General features: G+C 51.8%; 4 protein-coding genes across 4 annotated transcripts in view; 2 read left to right on the top strand and 2 right to left on the bottom strand.

Moving 5' to 3' along the window:
• The first annotated feature begins 312 nt into the window (after positions 1–312).
• Positions 313–7,776, top strand: LOC103209407 (glial fibrillary acidic protein). The gene is made up of 9 exons (XM_007955248.1): positions 313–773; positions 1,663–1,723; positions 1,881–1,976; positions 2,728–2,889; positions 4,060–4,185; positions 4,465–4,685; positions 5,260–5,303; positions 7,043–7,128; positions 7,735–7,776. Exons 1-9 carry the CDS (start codon positions 313–315, stop codon positions 7,774–7,776), a joined length of 1,299 nt encoding a protein of 432 aa, XP_007953439.1.
• A 2,718-nt stretch (positions 7,777–10,494) lies between these two features.
• On the bottom strand, positions 10,495–11,739 carry FAM187A (family with sequence similarity 187 member A). Its single transcript, XM_007955269.1, has one exon. The coding sequence runs from the start codon at positions 11,737–11,739 to the stop codon at positions 10,495–10,497; it is 1,245 nt and encodes a 414-aa protein (XP_007953460.1).
• Positions 11,740–12,767: 1,028 nt separating this feature from the next.
• Positions 12,768–15,240, bottom strand: CCDC103 (coiled-coil domain containing 103). The gene is made up of 3 exons (XM_007955247.2): positions 15,080–15,240; positions 13,856–13,988; positions 12,768–13,220 (listed from the first exon to the last, which is right to left on the bottom strand). The coding sequence occupies exons 1-3, from the start codon at positions 15,220–15,222 to the stop codon at positions 12,768–12,770; spliced, it is 729 nt and encodes a 242-aa protein (XP_007953438.1). The 5' UTR covers positions 15,223–15,240.
• Positions 15,241–17,952: 2,712 nt separating this feature from the next.
• The window catches only part of EFTUD2 (elongation factor Tu GTP binding domain containing 2), a 43,765-nt gene continuing 42,356 nt past the window's right edge, over positions 17,953–19,361 (top strand). Inside the window, exon 1 of the mRNA XM_007955244.2 lies at positions 17,953–18,057. Coding sequence (XP_007953435.1) covers positions 17,953–18,057 — 105 coding nt within the window. The remainder of the gene's footprint in view (positions 18,058–19,361) is intronic.

Here is a 19,361-nt window from a genome sequence, read left to right as displayed (position 1 = left end):
TCTTCTTGACCCACCTTTCTAGAAAGAGGGTCTCCCTGTCCAGTGGTCAGGGTCAGGGCCCCAGACCCAGCAACCAGCTCCAGGCTGTCTCTGGCCCACGCTGGGGTTGGCATGCCCAGGAAGCCCTGCCTCTCTGGTCCCAGTGACCTCAGTGGGGTGAGAGGAGCTCTCCCTGTGGCTGGGCTGCAACCCAACCCCACCCCCTCAGGCCATGCCAGACAGCGTTGCCAGGGCAGCCTGGGCAGTGTCCACCCAGCCCACTCCTCCATAAAGCCCTCAGATGCCAGGAGGGGGGAGAGCCCGCTGGCCCAAATGGAGCGGAGACGCATCACCTCAGCGGCCCGCCGCTCCTATGTCTCCTCCTCAGAGATGGTGGTAGGGGGCCTGGGGCCGGGCCGCCGCCTGGGGCCCGGCACCCGCCTCTCCCTGGCTCGAATGTCCCCTCCGCTCCCGGCCCGGGTGGACTTCTCTCTGGCCGGGGCACTCAATGCTGGCTTCAAGGAGACAAGGGTCAGTGAGCGGGCCGAGATGATGGAGCTCAATGACCGCTTTGCCAGCTACATAGAGAAGGTGCGCTTCCTGGAGCAGCAGAACAAGGCACTGGCTGCTGAGCTGAACCAGCTGCGGGCCAAGGAGCCCACCAAGCTGGCCGACGTCTACCAGGCAGAACTGCGAGAGCTGCGGCTGCGGCTAGATCAGCTCACTGCCAACAGCGCCCGACTTGAGGTGGAAAGAGACAACCTGGCGCAGGATTTGGGCACCCTGAGACAGAAGTGAGGAGTGGTACCAAAGAGAAGGGGTCCTGAGCAGGGGAACTGAGCTCCTCGAGGGGGGTGCCAGGGGCCTACAAGAGTCTCTGGCACAGGGTTCTGCCTCCCTGCTCCCAGGGTTTCCCCACCCCTGGGACAGGAGGGCAATCCTTGCTCCCCTAAACAATGGGAGATCTGAGTCCCAAAGGCCTCTGCTGGGGAGCCGGGTATTCTCAGCACCTCCCAACTGGGGAAAACCTGCAGGGAGAAGGCAGGGACCTGAGCAAAAGAGGGGTGTTTGGGTTTCACCCACTGCTAGGCCTGGTGACCATGAGCAGGGAGTTCACCTTTTCTGAGCTTGGGTCTGTAAAAGGAGGAGTTAAACGGAGAGAAGGCAGGTGTCCACAAGGAGGACTGTGAGGATGTGGGAGAGGAGGTGGAGGAAAGAGCAAGCAGGCCTGGGCTCAGAACACACTCTGCCTATCACCAGCTTGTCACCTTAAGCAAGCCACCTCAATCTGTGCAGCCTTCAAGTGGGAGCCATAATAAAACTTAATTCAAAAAGTGGCTGCCCAGGGTCCAAGGAACCCCTGGGCCATGGGGTTTTGCTGAGCTGGCAGGGCACACGATAGGGCCCGAAAGTGCAGGGAGAATGTGCATTCATGCACGCAGCCATGAGCCGATGTCGTGGAAGCACCTGCCTGAGCAGGAGCAGGTGCGCCAACCCTGATAAGGCCCGTTGGTAATGAGTGAAAGCAAAGGTCCTTGACTGCTCACCCTCCCAGTCAAGGCCTCCATCTAGGAGCCTTCCACCTCCGGCTCTCCTGCCACTCTACTGGTTCTGGGGTTCTGGGGAGAGACCCAAGGTACCTCAGAAGAGCCTGGAATCAGGAATGTGTTTCTCCTACCCTAGGCTCCAGGATGAAACCAATCTGAGGCTGGAGGTGGAGAGCAACCTGGCCGCCTATCGACAGGTCACGGAGGTGGAGGAGTGGGGCAGGGAGGAGGGTGCCCACCCCTCCAGAGCAATGTGCTGCTTCCTCCTGGTCCCAGAAGAAGGGGTAAACAAGGTTGGGGGATGAGGAGGAAGAGTCTGGCGTCGAGTGGCCCTTTGCCTTCTTCCCACTCCAGGAGGCAGATGAAGCCGCCCTGGCCCGCCTAGATCTGGAGAGGAAGATTGAGTCTCTGGAGGAGGAGATCCGGTTCCTGAGGAAGATCCATGAGGAGGTGAGGCTGGGTCAGTAGGAGGACAGTCCAAGACAGAGACTGAGACTGAGAGAGAATGAGACTGAGAAAGATACTCAGAGACAGACAGTGGGAGAGAGAAACAAATGGTGACAGGCTGCCAGAGAAAGAGAATGAGAGAGAGACTAAGGGAGACAAAGACAGATGAGATTCTCCTAACTCATCATAAAATGTGTGCATGCACACACACCCACACCATCATCACCACCACTCCATTTGCAATGGGCTCCGTTACCTTGATTTTTTTCCTTTCACAAGAGCCCAATGAGGCAGGAGCCATTCCAATATCATTCCCTCCACAAATTAAGACACTAAGGCCCAGAGAGATTAAGGCACTTGCTAAGGTCACACAGCTAGTATGATTCTAACCCCTCTGTCATCTGTCACCCTTAAAATGACAGCCACTCATAAGAACATATCCTGAGCTCTGACTTCAGATTGTGGATTCAGAATCCATATCCCTGTGGAATCAAGAACCACAGAATATCTATTCACAAAAATACAGTCACCATCCCCCAATAATGCAGGCATACTCTCAGTGCTGGCTCTGGCTCGTCCAGGTCTGAGAGGAGGACACCATAAGGCCCCAACCTGTCCACTGTCTCCCTTAGTCTGGGCCATGGCACTTCTTCCCACTAGGGCTGCCCTGCTTCCCTTAGCCAGTGCCCATGTCCAAGGAGCAGGCTGTGGCCTGGGCCCTGAGCCCTGAGCCCCCTTCTCTTACCCTGATCAGGAGGTACGGGAGCTCCAGGAGCAGCTGGCCCAGCATCAGGTCCATGTGGAGGTAGATGTGGCCAAACCAGACCTCACAGCAGCCCTGAGAGAGATCCGCACGCAGTATGAGGCAGTGGCGTCCAGCAATATGCAGGAGACGGAGGAGTGGTATCGGTCCAAGGTAACCTGACTGTGAGCAAGCCTGCCTCCTCCAGGCAGCCCTCCTTGCTCCACACAGGAGAACTGGGAGGGAGGGTAGAGGAAGGTGGGACAGAATCTTCTCTGGGTGACTGACTTCCAGAGAAGTGAGATGACTTGCTCAGGGTCATTCAGGCAGTACTACCTCCAACAAGTGCTTATTATTATTACTACTATTGTGTACCAGGCCCTGTGCTAAGACTTTGCATGAATTATCTTATTATGGTAGATACTGCTCTTTGATAGATGAGAGAACTGAGGTACAGAAAGGTTAAGTCATTTGCCCAAAGTCACACAGCTCCTAAGAAGCAGAGCTAGATTCGCAACCTTAGCCCATTTCACTCTGGAGTCTGATGCTGTTCTTGATCCCTCTACCAGTCAGTGTCCTGGGGTATTGAACATCTACTGTGTGCCAGGCAATGTCAGGGATACAGAGAGGTGTCTGACCAAGAAGATGTGATATGCATCCAAACACCCCAACAGTACACTGATCTCCATACCTGAGTGCTGTGGTGTCCACAGAGAGTGGCACAGGGCAGAGCTTACACATGTAGTTCAGGGACCAGGGAAGAGGTCATAGAAGGTGGGCATTTAGGCTGGGCAGGACAATTGGGCTACGGGCAAGCAGAGGAGGAAGGAAGGGGCATTCCGAGTAGAGGCCAGAGCCCAAGCAGAGGCAGGGACCCAGACCTGCTGGTCCAGAGTGCCAGTGTGAGGGGTGTGAGCAGCTAAAGCCAATGGTGGTTCTGAGCCGACCAAAGGCTGGATGGAGCTGTGAGGGCCTCACTCTGGATGGCGGATGGGGTAGATAGGGCTATTAGAATCCAGACCTCTGCTGGGCACATCCCACTGTCGCTAGTGAGTGACAACAGCATTCAGTTGGGTGCATGCAGCTGCCAAAGTGGAAGGTTCTGGATTCCTAAAACACTTGTTCGTTTGCTGACCAGGCCCTGCATTAGGTGATAGAGGTGCAGCAGTGGCTACCCTGCTTCTCCGCATGGGTATCAGTCCCCGTGAATAATTCCAGCCAGGGCCAATGTCCAGGGAGTGATCTGATTTCCCAAAGGCCGTATCTGCCTTCTTATGGGCCATCACAGCTCCCTGAATACGCGCCCACTGCGGTCCCTCAGCCCCAGCCCCTCCCGCCATCTAGTTTGCAGACCTGACTGACGCTGCTGCGCGGAATGCGGAGCTGCTCCGCCAGGCCAAGCACGAGGCCAATGACTACCGGCGCCAGCTGCAGACCTTGACCTGTGACCTGGAGTCCTTGCGCGGCACGGTGAGCGCGGGCAGGGCCGACGGGGCTTGGACAGGGATCTTCGAGCTGGGGCTAGCCCTGAGGGGAAGGGGAAGTGGTGCCGCATTCCTAGAAAACGCTAGAGGAGCAGGGCCAGCGATTGGGACTTGAGGTGAGGCCTGGAGTCTTAAGTTACTTCGGGGCGGGGCCGGAAAGGGGGTGAGACAAGGGGGGGGGGCGGCTAGGGCAAGTTGGGACCTGCAGCACTGGTTGCGGTCTCGTGTCGCGACCCTGGAAAGACCTGCACGCTCCACCCTGCAGAATGAGTCCCTGGAGAGACAGATGCGGGAGCAGGAGGAGCGCCACGCCCGGGAGGCGGCGAGTTACCAGGAGGCGCTGGCTCGGCTTGAAGAGGAGGGGCAGAGCCTCAAGGATGAGATGGCCCGCCACCTGCAGGAGTACCAGGAGCTGCTCAACGTCAAGCTGGCCCTGGACATCGAGATCGCCACCTACAGGAAGCTGCTGGAGGGCGAAGAGAACCGGTGAGCCCTGCCCACAGCTTTAGGGAATTCCCACGGTTTGCTTTTGCCGCCTCGCCTCTCGGTAGAGTCGGCTTTTCTCCCTTCAGGGGCTATATCCTATTCAGTCTAGTGTCCAGCCCCTTAGCTACCCCAGTGCCCAGCCTAACCCACAGTAGGTAGTCAACAAACGCTTGATGAATGAATTCCATTTAACCAATATTGATTAGGTCCCACCGGCAAACACTTGGATCATCCCCAAAACTTAAAGGTTCACTCTCCGACGAAGATTGGGCTTCCTTGATCCTGACCCATTTCTTCTGCTTTCTCAGAACATTCTTCCCCACTCTCCTGTCCCCGCGGTCATTATCCAAGCTTCACTTTCCTTTAGGCAGAGATGTTCCTCCCCTTGTAGATAAAACTGCAGCCCCTCACAGACTCCCAGAGTCCCAGACAGCACGTTGGCTGCTGGAGAAAGCTAGAAGATGGGGTTGGCCTTTTCTGGCAAGCCTCTAGACTGTCACGGTGACCCTGGAGCAGGACTTGGCCTGGGGTTATCCTAGGGGAGCCTGGTCACCTGTTTCTGTCTGTCTTTCAGCATCACCATTCCGGTGCAGACCTTCTCCAACCTGCAGATCCGAGGTCAGTAGAGCAGGGCCTTGTGGGAAGGGTGTTGGACTCCTGCCCCGCCCCCCAGGCCTGTGGGCTGCTGCTTTGGCCTGGGGCTAAGGACCAGGGCAAAGGGGTCTGAGACTCTTCTTGGGGGCTTCAAGATTCACTGTTGAGCTTCTAGCCAGAACATACCTTCCTAAGACCTTTCCCAGTGAGGCTTCCAGCTGCTCCTGGCCTACTCTGGCCTGTGTCCCTCTCTTCCCGCTCCCATTCCACTGCAGAACTGAGGGAGGGTCTCAACCTCTGCCCTGTCAGCAGGTTCCTGAGCAAGTTCTGCCTGCCTGAGTGTTTTATGTCTTTGTTTTTTTAACTGCTTGTCACTACAGGGGACAAAAGCACCAGAGAAGGGGAAGGTCACAAGGTTACAAGACATCTCAAAAGCCTCACAATACAAGTTATACCAATAGTGGCACACCAGACTGTAAATGGAGCCCTGCCGGCTCTAGGTTAGCTGCTGCCTCTCTGACAAGGCATTTTTCTCAGCTTGACAAGGAGTGAGCCTCACCAAGCCCCTTTTCCCGGGCCTCTTAGGCTCCCTCTTCCCAAGCTTCCCCTAAAGGGCAAGGACTTTTATCTTTTTCCCAGCATCTTCAGTGCCTAGCACAGGACCTGGCACAGAGGAAGTGTAGGTTAAATGAGCAATGCCGGCCAGTGCTAGCCTCCCCATTGCCTAGCCCAGCATCCTCAAGGTGCTGGGGTCCTTGAGTGCTCAGAAGATAGGCTGTGAGGCCAGGCTGTGCCTCATCTCATCCCTGCTGCTGGGGAGGCCCCTTGGGTCTGGCAGTGCCTGGTGGCGGCCATGCCATCTCTTTAATTCCTCCGTCCCTGAGGCTATTGCTCACCTCATTGTTGATTCAGCCCAGAGAATTATTTCTCCCAGACTGCTGCTCTTATAGTGAATAAAAGTTTATGCTCTCTGTTCTTAATTTTAAATATTAGTGAATGTGACATGTTATATTTTTCTCTCTGGGGGGGGGGACTACATTACTTTTTACTTGTATGTGGCCCTCGAATGATTCTCAGATGGGGAAAACAAAAATTCTTCTTCTAGGAACACTTGATATGCATGTCCCAGGGCTTCATTCAGCTTCAGAAAGATTAGCCAGGCTGACCAGGTAGAGTGATACTTGCAGATGCCAGGTGGCAAAAGGCCATCAGGCAGGTAAGTCGCAGAGAGAAGTAGGAAAAGGGAAAGGGGACAGGCAAAGGACGCCCGTGTATTGAGTACTAATATGTGCCAGATGCTTAGCAGACATTATTTCAATTTGCTGACTCCTCACTCCCACCTAGAGAAGTGGGCACCATCGTCCCCATTTTGCAGGTGAAAACTGAGGCTGAGAGATGAATAAACTTTCCCACGGTCCAATGGCTGGTTATTGGCTGAGCTGAGACTCAAGTTCTGGTCTTCTTGACTTCAAAGCCCATGTGCACCTTCCATGGCACAATGCTGGGTTGTCAGAAAGCCATGTGCCAGACAAGGGTTTGTGGAGGGGCTGAAATGAAGCTAGGCCAGGAGACACAGCAGGGCACTGGACAGAGCAGCCAGCACTTGCCCACCACAGTCTCTTGCCCCTTTGGAAGTGGCTCGGCTGTTCCCTGGCTGGTCAGATGGGCTCTTGTGCTCCGGATTGGGGGGAGGGGGCTGGGAGTGGGAGAGGATGCCTAATCCCCAAGAGCCCATGGGAGGCCTCCTGTCCTCATGCCTGCAGAAACCAGCCTGGACACCAAGTCTGTGTCTGAAGGCCACCTCAAGAGGAACATCGTGGTGAAGACCGTGGAGATGCGGGATGGAGAGGTGAGGATTCTGAGGCCAGTCTCAAGGACAGCCTGGGACTGGCCCACAGAAAGGCCTTGACAACTCACAGGGGCTCTCCAGGGAACTGGATGCAATTCATTTCTCCAGTCCCTCCACTGGCTGTTCTGAGGAGCACCTGGGTGCCTAGGCCACGAGATGGGGTCCTAGCTCAGGCTCTCTCCCTTGCTCACCCTCAGACTCAGGCGCCCCCAGAGCCTCAGGCCTAAGGGAGAGAGAGGGTTATGGTTAGTGGTTAGTGGCTTTCACCCCCAACCCTGGAAAGAGGGAGGGTTTTCAATCTCCAGCTTGATTAAAGGAAGCTATCAGAGGTGAGAAGGAGGGATCTGGCATCAGTCCTTCCTCATTCAAACCAGTTAACAGTAACAGCTAGTCTTAAAGCAGTAGCTTACCGGGTGTCCGGTGCTGTGCAAAGTGCTTTACAAGCATTATCTCCTTTACTCCACTGATACAATTATTATCAGAGAAAAGAAAGATTAAGGGAGGTTGGGAACTTGCCCAAGGTTACACAGCCTAGCGGTGGTGGGCTGGGCTGGGTCTGTGTGAACTCCTAACTGTTGCACTATGTACCTTCCTGGTCCCCTGCAGGTCATCAAGGAGTCCAAGCAGGAGCATAAGGACATGATGTAACACAGGACCCACCTGGTGGCCCCTGCTCCACAGTGTAGGGGTCTGCAGCAGGAGGCAGAGTAGCCTTTGTTAGCTAATTGCCCCAGACCTGAGTTCCCACCCTCCCTACCTCTTTGCCAGCTTGTTGCCTTAGACCCCATCAGCATTAGGGGTGCCAGACAACACCCACTGGCACCCAGTGATTCCAACTAACAGCATAAATGTTGGGAGCTGCACTGCACTCACCCATCCAAAGGGGCCACCTGCAGGAGCATGGCCAGCAGCTTGAATTAGAATTGGGAGGGAGGGGAAAAGCTGGGGAGAGAAGGGGGACCTAATAAATTACCCTCCACATCCCCAATACTTGTTGTTATGGCAACTGTTGCTGCAGCCAGTCTCAGAATGTCTAGGAACTGGGTCTTTGAATGTCCTCGGGCTGCTGGAGGAAAACTGAGACTCTGAGACAGGAAGGGGAAGTCCCCACAGGCAAGGAAGTCCTGGCTAGAGGTTTATTCTTCTCACCTGACCCTGGCCAAGCTGGGAGTAGGTGGACATGTCCTATCATCAGGTGTGGTCACCAGACAGAATTCCTGGCCTGCCCCAATCCCAGAGGGGCTCCTAAGTGATGACTCAAGTGTCTCAGCCCCACTGAGCCACCAACCAGGGAAGTGGCCTGTGGGATCCCGTGGGCATGTGAGAGTTTGATTCTCAGCACTTGGGGGATGATAGCGTAAGTGGAGAGGGAAGGGGTGCCAGGAGAGAGTCAATGGGGGGCTGCCTGGCCCCTGGGTGTGGGTATAGACAGGTCAAACCCCCCATACAGGCTGGAGGGGGTGCTGATAGAGCTGGTGGGGGCCTGTGGGTAACAATTGGCCTCTGGGTCATGGAAATCAAGAAGTGACTCATCTTCTTGAAGATGCTGCTGAACGAGGAGAGTGTGAGGCTGCTGCCCATGGCAGGGGAGGCATGTGGTATGTGTGTGGGGGTGTCACAGCAGGTTCTAGTCCAAAAGCCTCTTTGCTTTCTAGTCCCTGTCCATCCAGGCCTCTGCACCTGTGAGGCTTCTGCTTCCTGACCTTGGCAGTGCTCCTGGGTGAAGCCATCCCACGCATCTGACCCTCTCTACCCCACAAAGACCAAGCTGCTTTTCCCTAAGTCAGGGACCCCTTGGGGTGCCCTGTCACTCACACACAAAACATACCCCCATATTTTAGGCAGCACCCTATTTTATAAGCCAAGAACTTGAGGCACCCGCCTGCAGGTAGGGCAGCTCAGGGTAGAAGCTTCCACCCCAGCGCACCTGCTCTGCTTTCCCTGGGAAGACAGTGGTGGGCCCAGAAGTGGGGCTGAGATGGCCCATTCCAGGGTCCCCTCTCTGCTATAAGGCCAAAGGGAGGAAGAGGTGGGGATCCTTCCATCTTTCCCAAGACTTGGTGCCCTCTCCCCCCAACCCTCCTGCCACATGCTGCTGCCTTTAGTCATTGAAGAAAAAATAAAAACAAATGCCATGGGCTTCCCCAGAGTGGACTGGGTCTGTCAGAGAAGGTGGGGCTGGGAGAGGCACTGCCTCGGACAAGACCCAACTTGCTTCTTATCACTGATCGTGTTGGGGAGCCCCCCCCCCCGAACACCACAGCAGCAACCAGAACCTCCTGACAATCCCCCCTCCAACTCTGCTCTGCCATGGCAGGCCTGGAGCCCCGACCTATTGCTCCCTCCCTCTGTTCTCATCCCCAACCCCAAGCCTGGGTGCAGTCTCAGGAAAGCTCTGAATTTGATCCCCACTTTCCCTGCCTGTCCTACTGGTTGCCAAGTGGACTCTGCCTCATGGTGACCCCACGTGTGCCACAACGGAGCCTGCTCTGTCAGAGCTTCAATGGCGGAATTTTTGGAATCAGATCACCAGGTCTTTCTCCCCAGGTGCCTCTGGGAAGACTTGACTTTTGATTCCTAAACCATCCATTCCGTCCCACCGGTTCCAGGACTAGGCTGGGGAGGAAGCCAAAGGAGTTACAGACTAGGACCCTCCTCCTCTTTTTTTCCTTCCTCTCCGTGCTACCCTCCAATTCAATCAGGATTCACTTGGCAATCTCCACAGGCAAAAAAGTAAAAGTACCTCAAATACTATTTAACACAGAGTAGGCCATTTCATGGCTTCAGGCCTAAGGTATTTGCCTGCCAAGAGCAAGGCTGGTGGTTCAAACCCACCAGCCGCTCCCCGCAAGATAGACTGGGCTGTGTATTTCTGGGAGCTCTGGCAGTGTAGTGCCTAAGGCATTTGGCTGCCATCCAGAAGGCTGGCAGTTCAAACCCACCAGCCACTCCTCGGAAGGAAGGTTGGGCAATCTACTTCCGTAGTGATACCGCTTGGGAAACCCAAAGAGGAGTCGCTATGAGTCAGGCTCGACTCAGCGGCACATAACAACAACAACAACAGCCATTTGATAAATATTGGGTTCATATCTGATTTGAGTGTAAAATCAGAAAATGTGCACCCTGGCTGGCTCCCCTCAAGTCTGACCCGAGTCCCCAAACTCCCAACTGCCTCTGGCATCCTCACCTCCCAGATCAGGCTCCATATCCACCGGTGAACATGGGGAGCAGGTTGTAATTAACAGATGTGTCCACACTCTCTTGCCACATGTCCCAGCCCAGAATGCCCACTCAGAGGCATCTGGTGTCATTTCACAAACACATTTAAGCACAACTGGTCTTTAGGACTGGGAAGACAGAGCAGTCCTAGGGGGAGAAGTTGGGACAGCAGCGAAATAAGTAACAGCTGCAACGGCAGAGGTGAATAACAACAAAGACTGCTGTGATGAGCAGGTAGCCTATCAGGGTGAGCTGGAGGACAGAGCGAGTCTCAGGGTCTGAGAAGGAGACCTGGTAGTGCCCTCGGGATTTCACAGCCAGCCGGAACCCGGCAACCTTCACCCCCTGCCGCCAGCAATAGTAGATGCCCCGGTCACTCAACTGGGTGAAGCGGATGTGCAGATGGTTGCCTTGGTCAATGAACACCCGCATGGACCTGTTGACACCCTTCAGATACTGTGTGCGGTACAGGCGCTGGCGGTCCTTGTCCCAGGCCACAGCGTGCTCTGGCCGGGCACCAGGGCAGGAGATGATGAGTCCGTGGCCTAGTCTCTGCTGGTGGAACTGAATGGGCACCTGGGGAACCCAGGGCCGGCTGCCCACTTTGGACACATAGTTGAAGATGGCCAGCATCCCCTCTTGGATGGTCTTCCTCTTCTCACAAGACACCAGGCAGCTCCGAACCAGCAGCTCAGGCCTGTGGTCGCTGGCCACAATCCGTAGCTTCCTTGGTACAGCCCGAGAACCACAGGACACCACGTTGGGCAGTGCCATGTGGTAGCGTGGGGAGAGGTCTGGGCTCTGCAGGTAGCAGAGGCCAATGCGCCACTGTTCCCCACGCACCCCACAGCGGTCACAGGGGGTCCAGTCCCAGAAAGTGGTGAAGACACGGAGGTCGCTGTGGTACTCATCTTCAAAGGGCTCCTGGCCCTCGTCCTTGAAGGTGGCCACCATGCCCTCATTGCTCTGGACGTCCACGTCATAGGCGTAAAAGTAGTCCCCCTTGCGGGTCCCACAGAAATACAGGCCGGAGTCCTCAGGCTGGGCCCGGAAAACCAGCAGGCTGAACATACGGATGCTGAAGCGGACCAGCATGTCACTGCCCACACGCACGTGAGCCGCCTCCGTCAGCAATCGCCCGTCGAAGTCTGTCAGCACTTTGGTGTGGCTGCTGCCTAGGTGTTTTTGGTAATACCAGACCACAGCTGACACCTTCTCGGGCTTGCAGTGGCAGGGAAGCTCAAAGGTCATGTCGGCCAGGTAGGCTGCATTGTCAAACATCAAGAAAGCTGGGCAGGGGGTCTTCTGAAATATGTTCTCCTTCTCCACTATTTCAAAGGCCTGGAGACTGCCCCACACCCACAGAAGCACAGTGGTGTGGGCCAGACTCATGCCTGCAGGAGAGAAGGGTCAGAGGCTGTAGGGCAAAACCAAGGCACTAAAGGCCTTGGAGGCTTTTCAAATTCATTTCCAGGAGCAGGAGCAGAGGAAAGGATTAAGCAGCTAGGAAAACAAACAATGGGCTGCAGAAGAAGTTGCCAAAGGCTAGGCAATTTATTTCCAGTTGAGGTACAAGATGCCCTTCTAATGTTCCAGACCTGGTCTCAGGGAAAAAAGCATTCTAGAACCTGGCCCCCACACCCCTTTCTAGAACACTGGCACTCACACAAGAATGGGTTGAGGGACACAGGAGTGAGGAGCAAGGGCTCAGGTAGTAGGACAGGGAAATCGCTGCCTTGCTGCTCCAGGCTCTGGAACACCTGCCTGATGGAAAACAACTCCCTTTTGCCAGTCTGAGAGATGGAGGAAACCCGTAGGCTTGCACATCTGGCCATCTTCAGAAGCCTAGGAGACTGGCTAGGCCTGAGCTGATAGCGTGAGGCTTTCCCAGACCCAACCTGCACAGCAACTGGGTCCAGCAAGAAATGCTGCACCCCAAACCAGGTAGTATTTGGTCATTCACTACTCACATGCTCATTCATTGGTTTGGGGTTGTAAATATTCTTATTGAGAGCTGTGGAGATTAGTACTTATTTACATGGAAGTTGAACGACTTTGCTTTTAGCTTTCTTTGAGTGGAGGGCATAATTGTTGGCAGCATTTGGGTGGGCACACACCCATCTCTCAAGGCCAGGGGGCCAGAGGCTTGGCAAGCTCTAAGGATGCCACTGAAGGATAGGAAGCAAAACTGCTTTCAACTTCTTGGGCCCTTGACTGCCCACACAGGTAAAAAATACAGAGCCACTCAGGGACTGGCAAAGTGGAGAAGACTCAATTCCTGCTTTTGCTCTGAAAATTCCCAAGTTGAGAAGACAATCATAATAGTGGGATTCTCATAATAGTCCTGCATTGCCTCAAGACAATCACCAATTAAAAATACTTCGAGTGACCACTGGGGCCTCTGAGGAAAGCTGGTCTTATCAGTCTACCTGGTACAGCCTCAGTAGCTCATGTAGTAGCCTCTCCTCCTCCTGGGGCCCACCAGGCTGCTCCTCTCGACCCTGCTCATCTTGGCTGAGCCCCTCCTTCATGGGTCTAGGGACGCTCATGGCCTGAAGCTTCTGAAACAAACTCTTGCAGCTCTCCCTCTCTGCATGGCTCAGCAGACTCAGGTTCAAGGTGAAGCGCCCAGTGCTGGCCAGGCTGTGTAAGATCCCCAGAACGGCCACCCAGTCAGGTGGCCTCACATGATCAGCCAGCGCCACCAGCAGCTCCCCTAGAAGTCCAAACCCCACATCCGTCTGGAAGAGGCGGCCCAGCTTTGGGCCCCCAAGCTGCAGCAGGGCCTGATAGCGCTCTGGCCCACTCTGCAAGTGTCGTCGCCAGTTGCGGTAGAACTCTGCTGAGGTCTCAGGCTGGAGAAGTGTTTTCTCCTAGATCACAAAGGAAGAAGGAAAGGGAGATCAGAGCTCTCCAGTTGTTCTGGGACAGGGAGGGCAGCCTGTAGGGTAGGTTTTCATCTTAGCTCTGGTACTGCTCTCTGAGCACTGTGAAGTCATCCTGTGGACCTTATTTTCAGATCAGGGAGCTGAGGGTGGGCAAGAGGAAAGCCCTAAGGAAAACCAAGCCATGGGTTGAGATTCTCAGTGGTACTAGAATTTTCCCTCTGATAAATGGGGACATAGCCCTGGTCTACAAGAGTAAGTCAGGGTATACTTTGAACAAGGTAGAGGGGATGTTTGGAAATTTCAGGAAAAAAGGAAGGAACTCAAGGTAAATGTCAGGATCTGATAGGCTTGAGTCTCCCTCCAACACTGCCACACGATCATTACACAGTATACAGTACAAGTTGGAGGTAAAGAAACTCAAATCTGCTCTGAGAATGAAAGTCAAAGGACTGGCTGAAGGGGGCCTGCCCAGCCTACTTTCTTGACTCTGGGATCAGAGATAGAAACTGCCTCCATTGGCTTAACATTAAAAATATGGCAGAGGTATATGTTGTGAGAAGATAGGTTTGGGAGTTTAGGGCAGAGATCCTGCTGGGCTGAAGAGGCTGGGCCTCACCTACCTGAAATATTTCAGTGGCCTCATTCTGAGAGGTGCTTTCCTGAGTAGTGTAACAGTTCCATGGCATGGTTCTCTTTCCTCCCATCTTATCCTTCTGCTCCAGAGGTTTCAGATGTGAAGCAAGGACAATACCCCTGTGGGCAAGGGATAGAGACTGAGAGGTGGACTTCACGCTGTTACAAGTGAATGTGAGGTAGCTGGACTTTGCAATGATATGGCCTGAATCTGTTAACAGGCTGTTATGAATTGAATGGTGTTCCCAAAAAATATGTGTTGGAATCTTAACTCCTATACCTGTAGGTGTAATCCTGTTTGGAAATGGGGTTGTCTTTGGTATGTTAATGAGGCCATATCTGTGTAGGGACTGTCCTAACCCTAATCACTTGTGAGTTATAAAAAGACATTAGACACAAACACACACGGGGGGAAGACAGATGCCTATGAGGATTGCTAAGCAACCAAGGAACGCCTGGGCTGCCAGCAAGGAAAGAATCAACACAGCTGAGACCCTGACTTGGACTTTCAGCCTCCAAAACCGTGAGAAAATAAATTTCTGTACATTAACGCCAACAGTTGTGGTGTTTCTGTTATAGCAGCCTTAGGAAACCAAGAAGACAGAGATCAAAAATGACAATAATAATAGCAACAATAGTTGACAGTTTTTGGTCACTTTGTTTGTGCTAGATACTGTGCTTAGAGTCTTATGTACAATAACTCATTTAATCAATACCACAATTGCTTTCATTTTGTTGTTGTTATGTGCCGTTGAAGTCAGACCCAACTCATAGTGACACCTTCTTGGGTTTCTGAGGCAGTATCACTATGGAAGTAGATTGCCCAACCTTCCTTCCAAGGAGTGGTTGGTGGGTTTGAACTGCCAGCCTTCTCGTTAGCAGTCAAGTGCCTTAGGCACTACAACATCAGAGGTCCTAAAATGCCATGTGGAGGAGGGGAATGAACAATTCATGCGAGGACATCACAGTCTCGCGGCCGAATCCCCAACCTCAGGTCGCAGGCATGGACGGGGTTCAAACCCACAATCTTTGGTTTATGAAACCAATGCCTTATCACAAGAATTGAGGCTCAGAGAGGTTCCGTAACTTGCACAAGATCACACAGCTAATAAGGGGTGAGGCCAGAACTGAAGCCCAGAATTATCTGATTCCAGGGCCTTTGCCTTTATCCACTATCGTTCACTGTAACAGGGAAATAGCAGTGAGCCAACCTGAATTCCTCATAGGAAGCCACCCTCTGTTCCACTGCCCGTAACTTGGCAGCATTCTCCCGCTTGTACTTCTCATCAGCAGCGAGTGCAGCTTGCAGCTCTTTCTCCAAAGCCTTGAAGTCGATGACGTCATTCCTTTCCATGGCCTGGGCCTCAGAAGACAAAGGAATGGGTATCAGCAGAGGGTCAATACCAGGGAGGAAAAAAGAGCCTCTAGATTCTTGGCCAGCCCACAAAATGACCCCAAAGCACTCTGGGTATCTTGTCATTTATCTTGAAGAAGAAGGTAGTTTTTTAAAAATCTAGCTTTTTACTTTACAGAGGTGAGCCGAGCTGCCCAGTGGGGACTTGCACAAGACTTGTTGATGATTTTAAGTTTGGAGCCCTGTCTTAATTTTGTTTTCTGCCTTGAGAAATATGTATTTTAATTTAGGTGCTTTGGGTGAGGGGACATTTGGATCTCAGAATTCAGTCCCTTTATAGTGAATTGTTGGTATAGAAGACCTGATATAAAAGCTGAAAAACTGTCAGCTACTCTAGAGCTCCAGGAAAAAAACCCCATCCTTCATTAAACATCTTTTACTGGGGAGGATACTTTTCACCCAAACAGACGCAATGACTAAGCAGGAAATCAAGTAGAAATGGCAGAGGAAGGGGATCACTGTCCTCAAATTCCTCTAACAGCCCAGAGTTGGAAGTACAGGCCCCTATGTACTTGGGCTACCTCCTTAGTCCTGCTACTACTCTTCTCCAGCCTCCACGTATTTGAAGCTGATAGGCCCTTTCTACAGGCAGGTTATCTATGTAGGTTCTAGTCTGACATTTATTTCTTGTAAGACCTCTCTGAACTTCCTGGTGGATTAGGCTAGATTTTTGGCGGAGTCATCATTAACAGCCTTAGGGCAGGGAAGTGGGAGGTCCTCATCTAACTCCAGAGCCACCCTCAACCCCACGCTGGGAAGTGAAACTCCATACAAGGCGATGGGGTGCGCCAGACCAGCAACTGAACTCAGGCAACCTAGCTCTTGCTAGTTCTAAGCTCTTCCCCGTAGGTGAACGGATAGAGCAACTAACCCTTCTGCCCCCCCTAATTCAGACACACGGACCTTCATCTCAGAAGCTAGGGTCTCAGACCCCTGGCTTTCTTTGGGGAGCCCCTGAAACACCTAGAAAAAAAAGCGGCTTGGAGAAAACCACGCCCAGCAGCTGTGGTTGCCCAGCAACTGCCCCAACATCCTGCCCATGTGATCTTACCAAAGGCCCCCTTTTCAGGGTGTCCAAGAGACGCCTGATCAAATTCAAGCGCTATTAGTTCATACTCTCTTTGGGACAGCCTGAGTCGGAGACTCAGGACTCCATCTCACCAGTGTTACTGTCTCCGCTGCCGGCACTACTCCGAGCAGCTCCTCAGGCGGAAAGTTGTCCTCTGGGGGCAGAAACGCTGCCGCGGCGTCTGCGGGGTCCTTCCTGACGGCGGGCGCAGGCGTCGGCGGGGCGTGGGTTGGAAGTGCGGTCTTCCGCGGCAGAATTGGGGCTCCTGGCTGAGTCCACTCGAGGTGAGCTGTCGCGGTTCAACGGAATGAGAAAGTTGCTACGCCTGGGATGGGGAATTAAAGGACATCAGATACAGAAGAGACTGTATATACTGTCAATCCTCTTTCACTTTACAGATGGGGAAATTGAGGCCTAGACTGGAAAAGGGACCGATTCTAAGAGACTCCCGCGCCCCACCCGTCCTGGGGTTTCCTCGATATCGTTCACCTATAAACCCCATCGTCAAGGGTCATGCTCTGTCTAGTCCCCTTTCACTTCCTCCTCTGGGTCGCCCTCACTCCATCCTCATTGGATTTTCTTTTGGGATTTTGCGTGATAGCGAGAAGTTGCAATGAGGACGGGCATCAAGTCACTAACTAGCTTTGTGCAACTGTGAGCAAGTCAGCCAGCTTCTCTGTGCCTTGGAGTTATTCAGTCATTCAATAAATACGTATTGTTTCATTCTAAGTGAATAAAACAAAGTTCTCGCTTAAGTTATGGTTGGGAAACGAGCAGTGAGGGTATTTAGCAGTACGTTTAACTGCAATTCAAAGACACATAAATGTTGATGAAGGTGCAGAGGTCTGTAGCGGCATTGTTGTTGTCGTCAGTCACATCGAGTAGATTTCGACTCATGGCGACCTCGTGTGCAGAGTAGAACTGCTCCATAGGGTTTTCAAAGCTGTGACCTTTTTTTTGCAGAAGGAGATCGCCAGGCTTGTGTTCCGAGGTGCCTCTAGGTGAGTTTAAAACTTTCAGCCAGTGGTCGAATGTTTAACATTTGTGCCACCCAGGAATTCCTCTAAAGGAACCTTAAACAAGATAAAGGAAAGAGTGTGGTTGTGTTCCAATAAAGCTTTATAGATGCTGATATTGTTGAATTTTATATAATTTATTTTCCTGTATCATGAAATATCAAAAAATTCCAGTTGTTTAAAAATGCAAAGAACATTAGCTCATGGGTGGTACAAAGGCAGTAAGCCATAGTTTTCTGATTCTTGCATTAAAGTATTACGGAGTGGGAAGGCCTTGTGTCGATAGCTTAGTCTCGAGTAATTTAGGAAAAACAATGTTATTTGTATTAGTCTTGAAACTTTTTTTTAAAAAACTCTTTTGTTTTAAATTATTTTAAAAGAAAATAAGAAGTGAGGGTAGGGTATGCAACCATATGAGGTCATATAAGCAATGAGTGGGGCAGAGAAGAGGGGTAAGTACAGGGCTTTTAGGGGAGCAGTCTGAAGTTTGTGAAGAAATATGGTCAATCATAAAGGTGGGGCTGGGTCATGGAGCATCTGGATTACCTTGCCAGAATCTAACTCTTCTCCTTGAATTTCAGCATCATGGATACTGACTTATATGATGAGTTTGGGAACTATATTGGACCAGAGCTTGATTCTGATGAAGATGATGATGAATTGGGCAGAGAGGCCAAAGATCTTGATGAGGTAATACAAATATATTGTTTATCTCTTAAAAAAAAAAAACACCCAACAATAAAACACTGAGTCCTTTGTGCTCCTGTATTGCCCTATGTACATCTCCATTATTATCCTTCTTATAAAAGACTTACTGGAGTTTTGTACTGCTCCTAGGAAAGTATAGCCACTTCAGGTCCAAAAGAAAATTAAAGATTGTTTTATCAATGAAGTTGTCTTGTAATTGAGCTCTAGTTCGTGTGGTAGTATTTCTTCTTCTGTTTAACTGAAGTGCCTTTTGACAAGCATGAACAATTCCAAGATAGAAAAGCAAGTCAACTTTTCCAAGTGCAGCTGCATGGGCACTCTTTCATAAGCTCTGGTTTGAAAATGCATCAAAGGAATAGAAAAGGAGGGCACATATCCAAGGTCAGATCAAAGACTTCTGTGACTCTCCATCAGGTGGGCTGTGGAGAATGAGGTCCAGAATGGTCTGAGGCTCGCAAAAGGCACCAAAAGTGGCGTTTTTCTTAGCAGTGTTTGGAACAAAATGAACAAGAAGTGAATAGCCCTACTGCTTGGCACTAGAAGTGTCTTATTAACAAGGGACAGCAAAAAAGCAGAACAAAAGTCTTGGCTGCTATCTGTCTTCTCCATCAAGGGAAGTGTCCTTTAATCTGAAAAAATAAATGCTGGAAAAAGGAAATTAAAGTCACATACATGAGGTAAAAAGAGCATCTTGTAGCTTTGTTGTCAGATGCTGACAAGTCAATTTTGGTCCGTAGTGACCTGATGTGATAGAATAGAACTGTCCCATAGAGTTTTCTTGGATGTAATCTTAACAGGGACAGATCTCCAGGTCTCTCCCCTATGGAGCTGCTGGGTAGGTTTGAACCACTAAGCTTTCGCTTAACACCCAAGCACTTAACCATTTGTGCCACTTTTAGGCATATTCAAGTCTCCAGGCCCAGATGACTGTATCCTAGAGTCAAGAGTGGGGTGGGAGGGCATACCTTGCAGAAGTGAACTGACAGCTGCTGTGGTAATCTTTAAGAAACTGTGAGGAGGGCAGCAGTGCTGGAAACCGGATCAGGAAACTCTTGTTCTACTTTTCAGAAATGGAAATAAGGCTTTGCCTTTTAGAAACTACAGACTAGAAAGCATGGAATTTTCAAACAGATGACTATTGAACACTTAGTGTGGGTTTCTTTATTATTTTTTTTTATATTTACTGTAAATTATTTGGAAGCTCTGGTGCCATAGTACCTAAGGCATTTGATTATTAACCAGAAGGCTGGCATGGCAGTTCAAACCCACCAGCCACTCCTCGGAAG

Source organism: Orycteropus afer, unplaced genomic scaffold (assembly GCF_000298275.1).
Source record: "Orycteropus afer afer isolate SDZICR_OR568_19922 unplaced genomic scaffold, OryAfe1.0 scaffold00495, whole genome shotgun sequence".
NCBI classification, from domain to species: domain Eukaryota; kingdom Metazoa; phylum Chordata; class Mammalia; order Tubulidentata; family Orycteropodidae; genus Orycteropus; species Orycteropus afer.
This window is presented reverse-complemented; position numbering and strand designations above follow the sequence as displayed.

Excerpts from the sequence above, each read along its gene's own strand:
- CCDC103 (XM_007955247.2), bottom strand. The coding sequence starts at position 15,222 with ATGGAAAGGAATGACGTCATCGACTTCAAGGCTTTGGAGAAAGAGCTG. Across the intron at positions 13,989-15,079 it reads GCTTCCTATGAGGAATTCAG|GGGTATTGTCCTTGCTTCAC; the intron begins GTTGGCTCACTG and ends CCTTGCCCACAG. Across the intron at positions 13,221-13,855 it reads AGGCCACTGAAATATTTCAG|GAGAAAACACTTCTCCAGCC; the intron begins GTAGGTGAGGCC and ends TTTGTGATCTAG.
- LOC103209407 (XM_007955248.1), top strand. The coding sequence starts at position 313 with ATGGAGCGGAGACGCATCACCTCAGCGGCCCGCCGCTCCTATGTCTCC. Across the intron at positions 1,724-1,880 it reads ACCTGGCCGCCTATCGACAG|GAGGCAGATGAAGCCGCCCT; the intron begins GTCACGGAGGTG and ends TTCCCACTCCAG. Across the intron at positions 4,686-5,259 it reads CTGGAGGGCGAAGAGAACCG|CATCACCATTCCGGTGCAGA; the intron begins GTGAGCCCTGCC and ends TCTGTCTTTCAG.
- FAM187A (XM_007955269.1), bottom strand. The coding sequence starts at position 11,739 with ATGAGTCTGGCCCACACCACTGTGCTTCTGTGGGTGTGGGGCAGTCTC.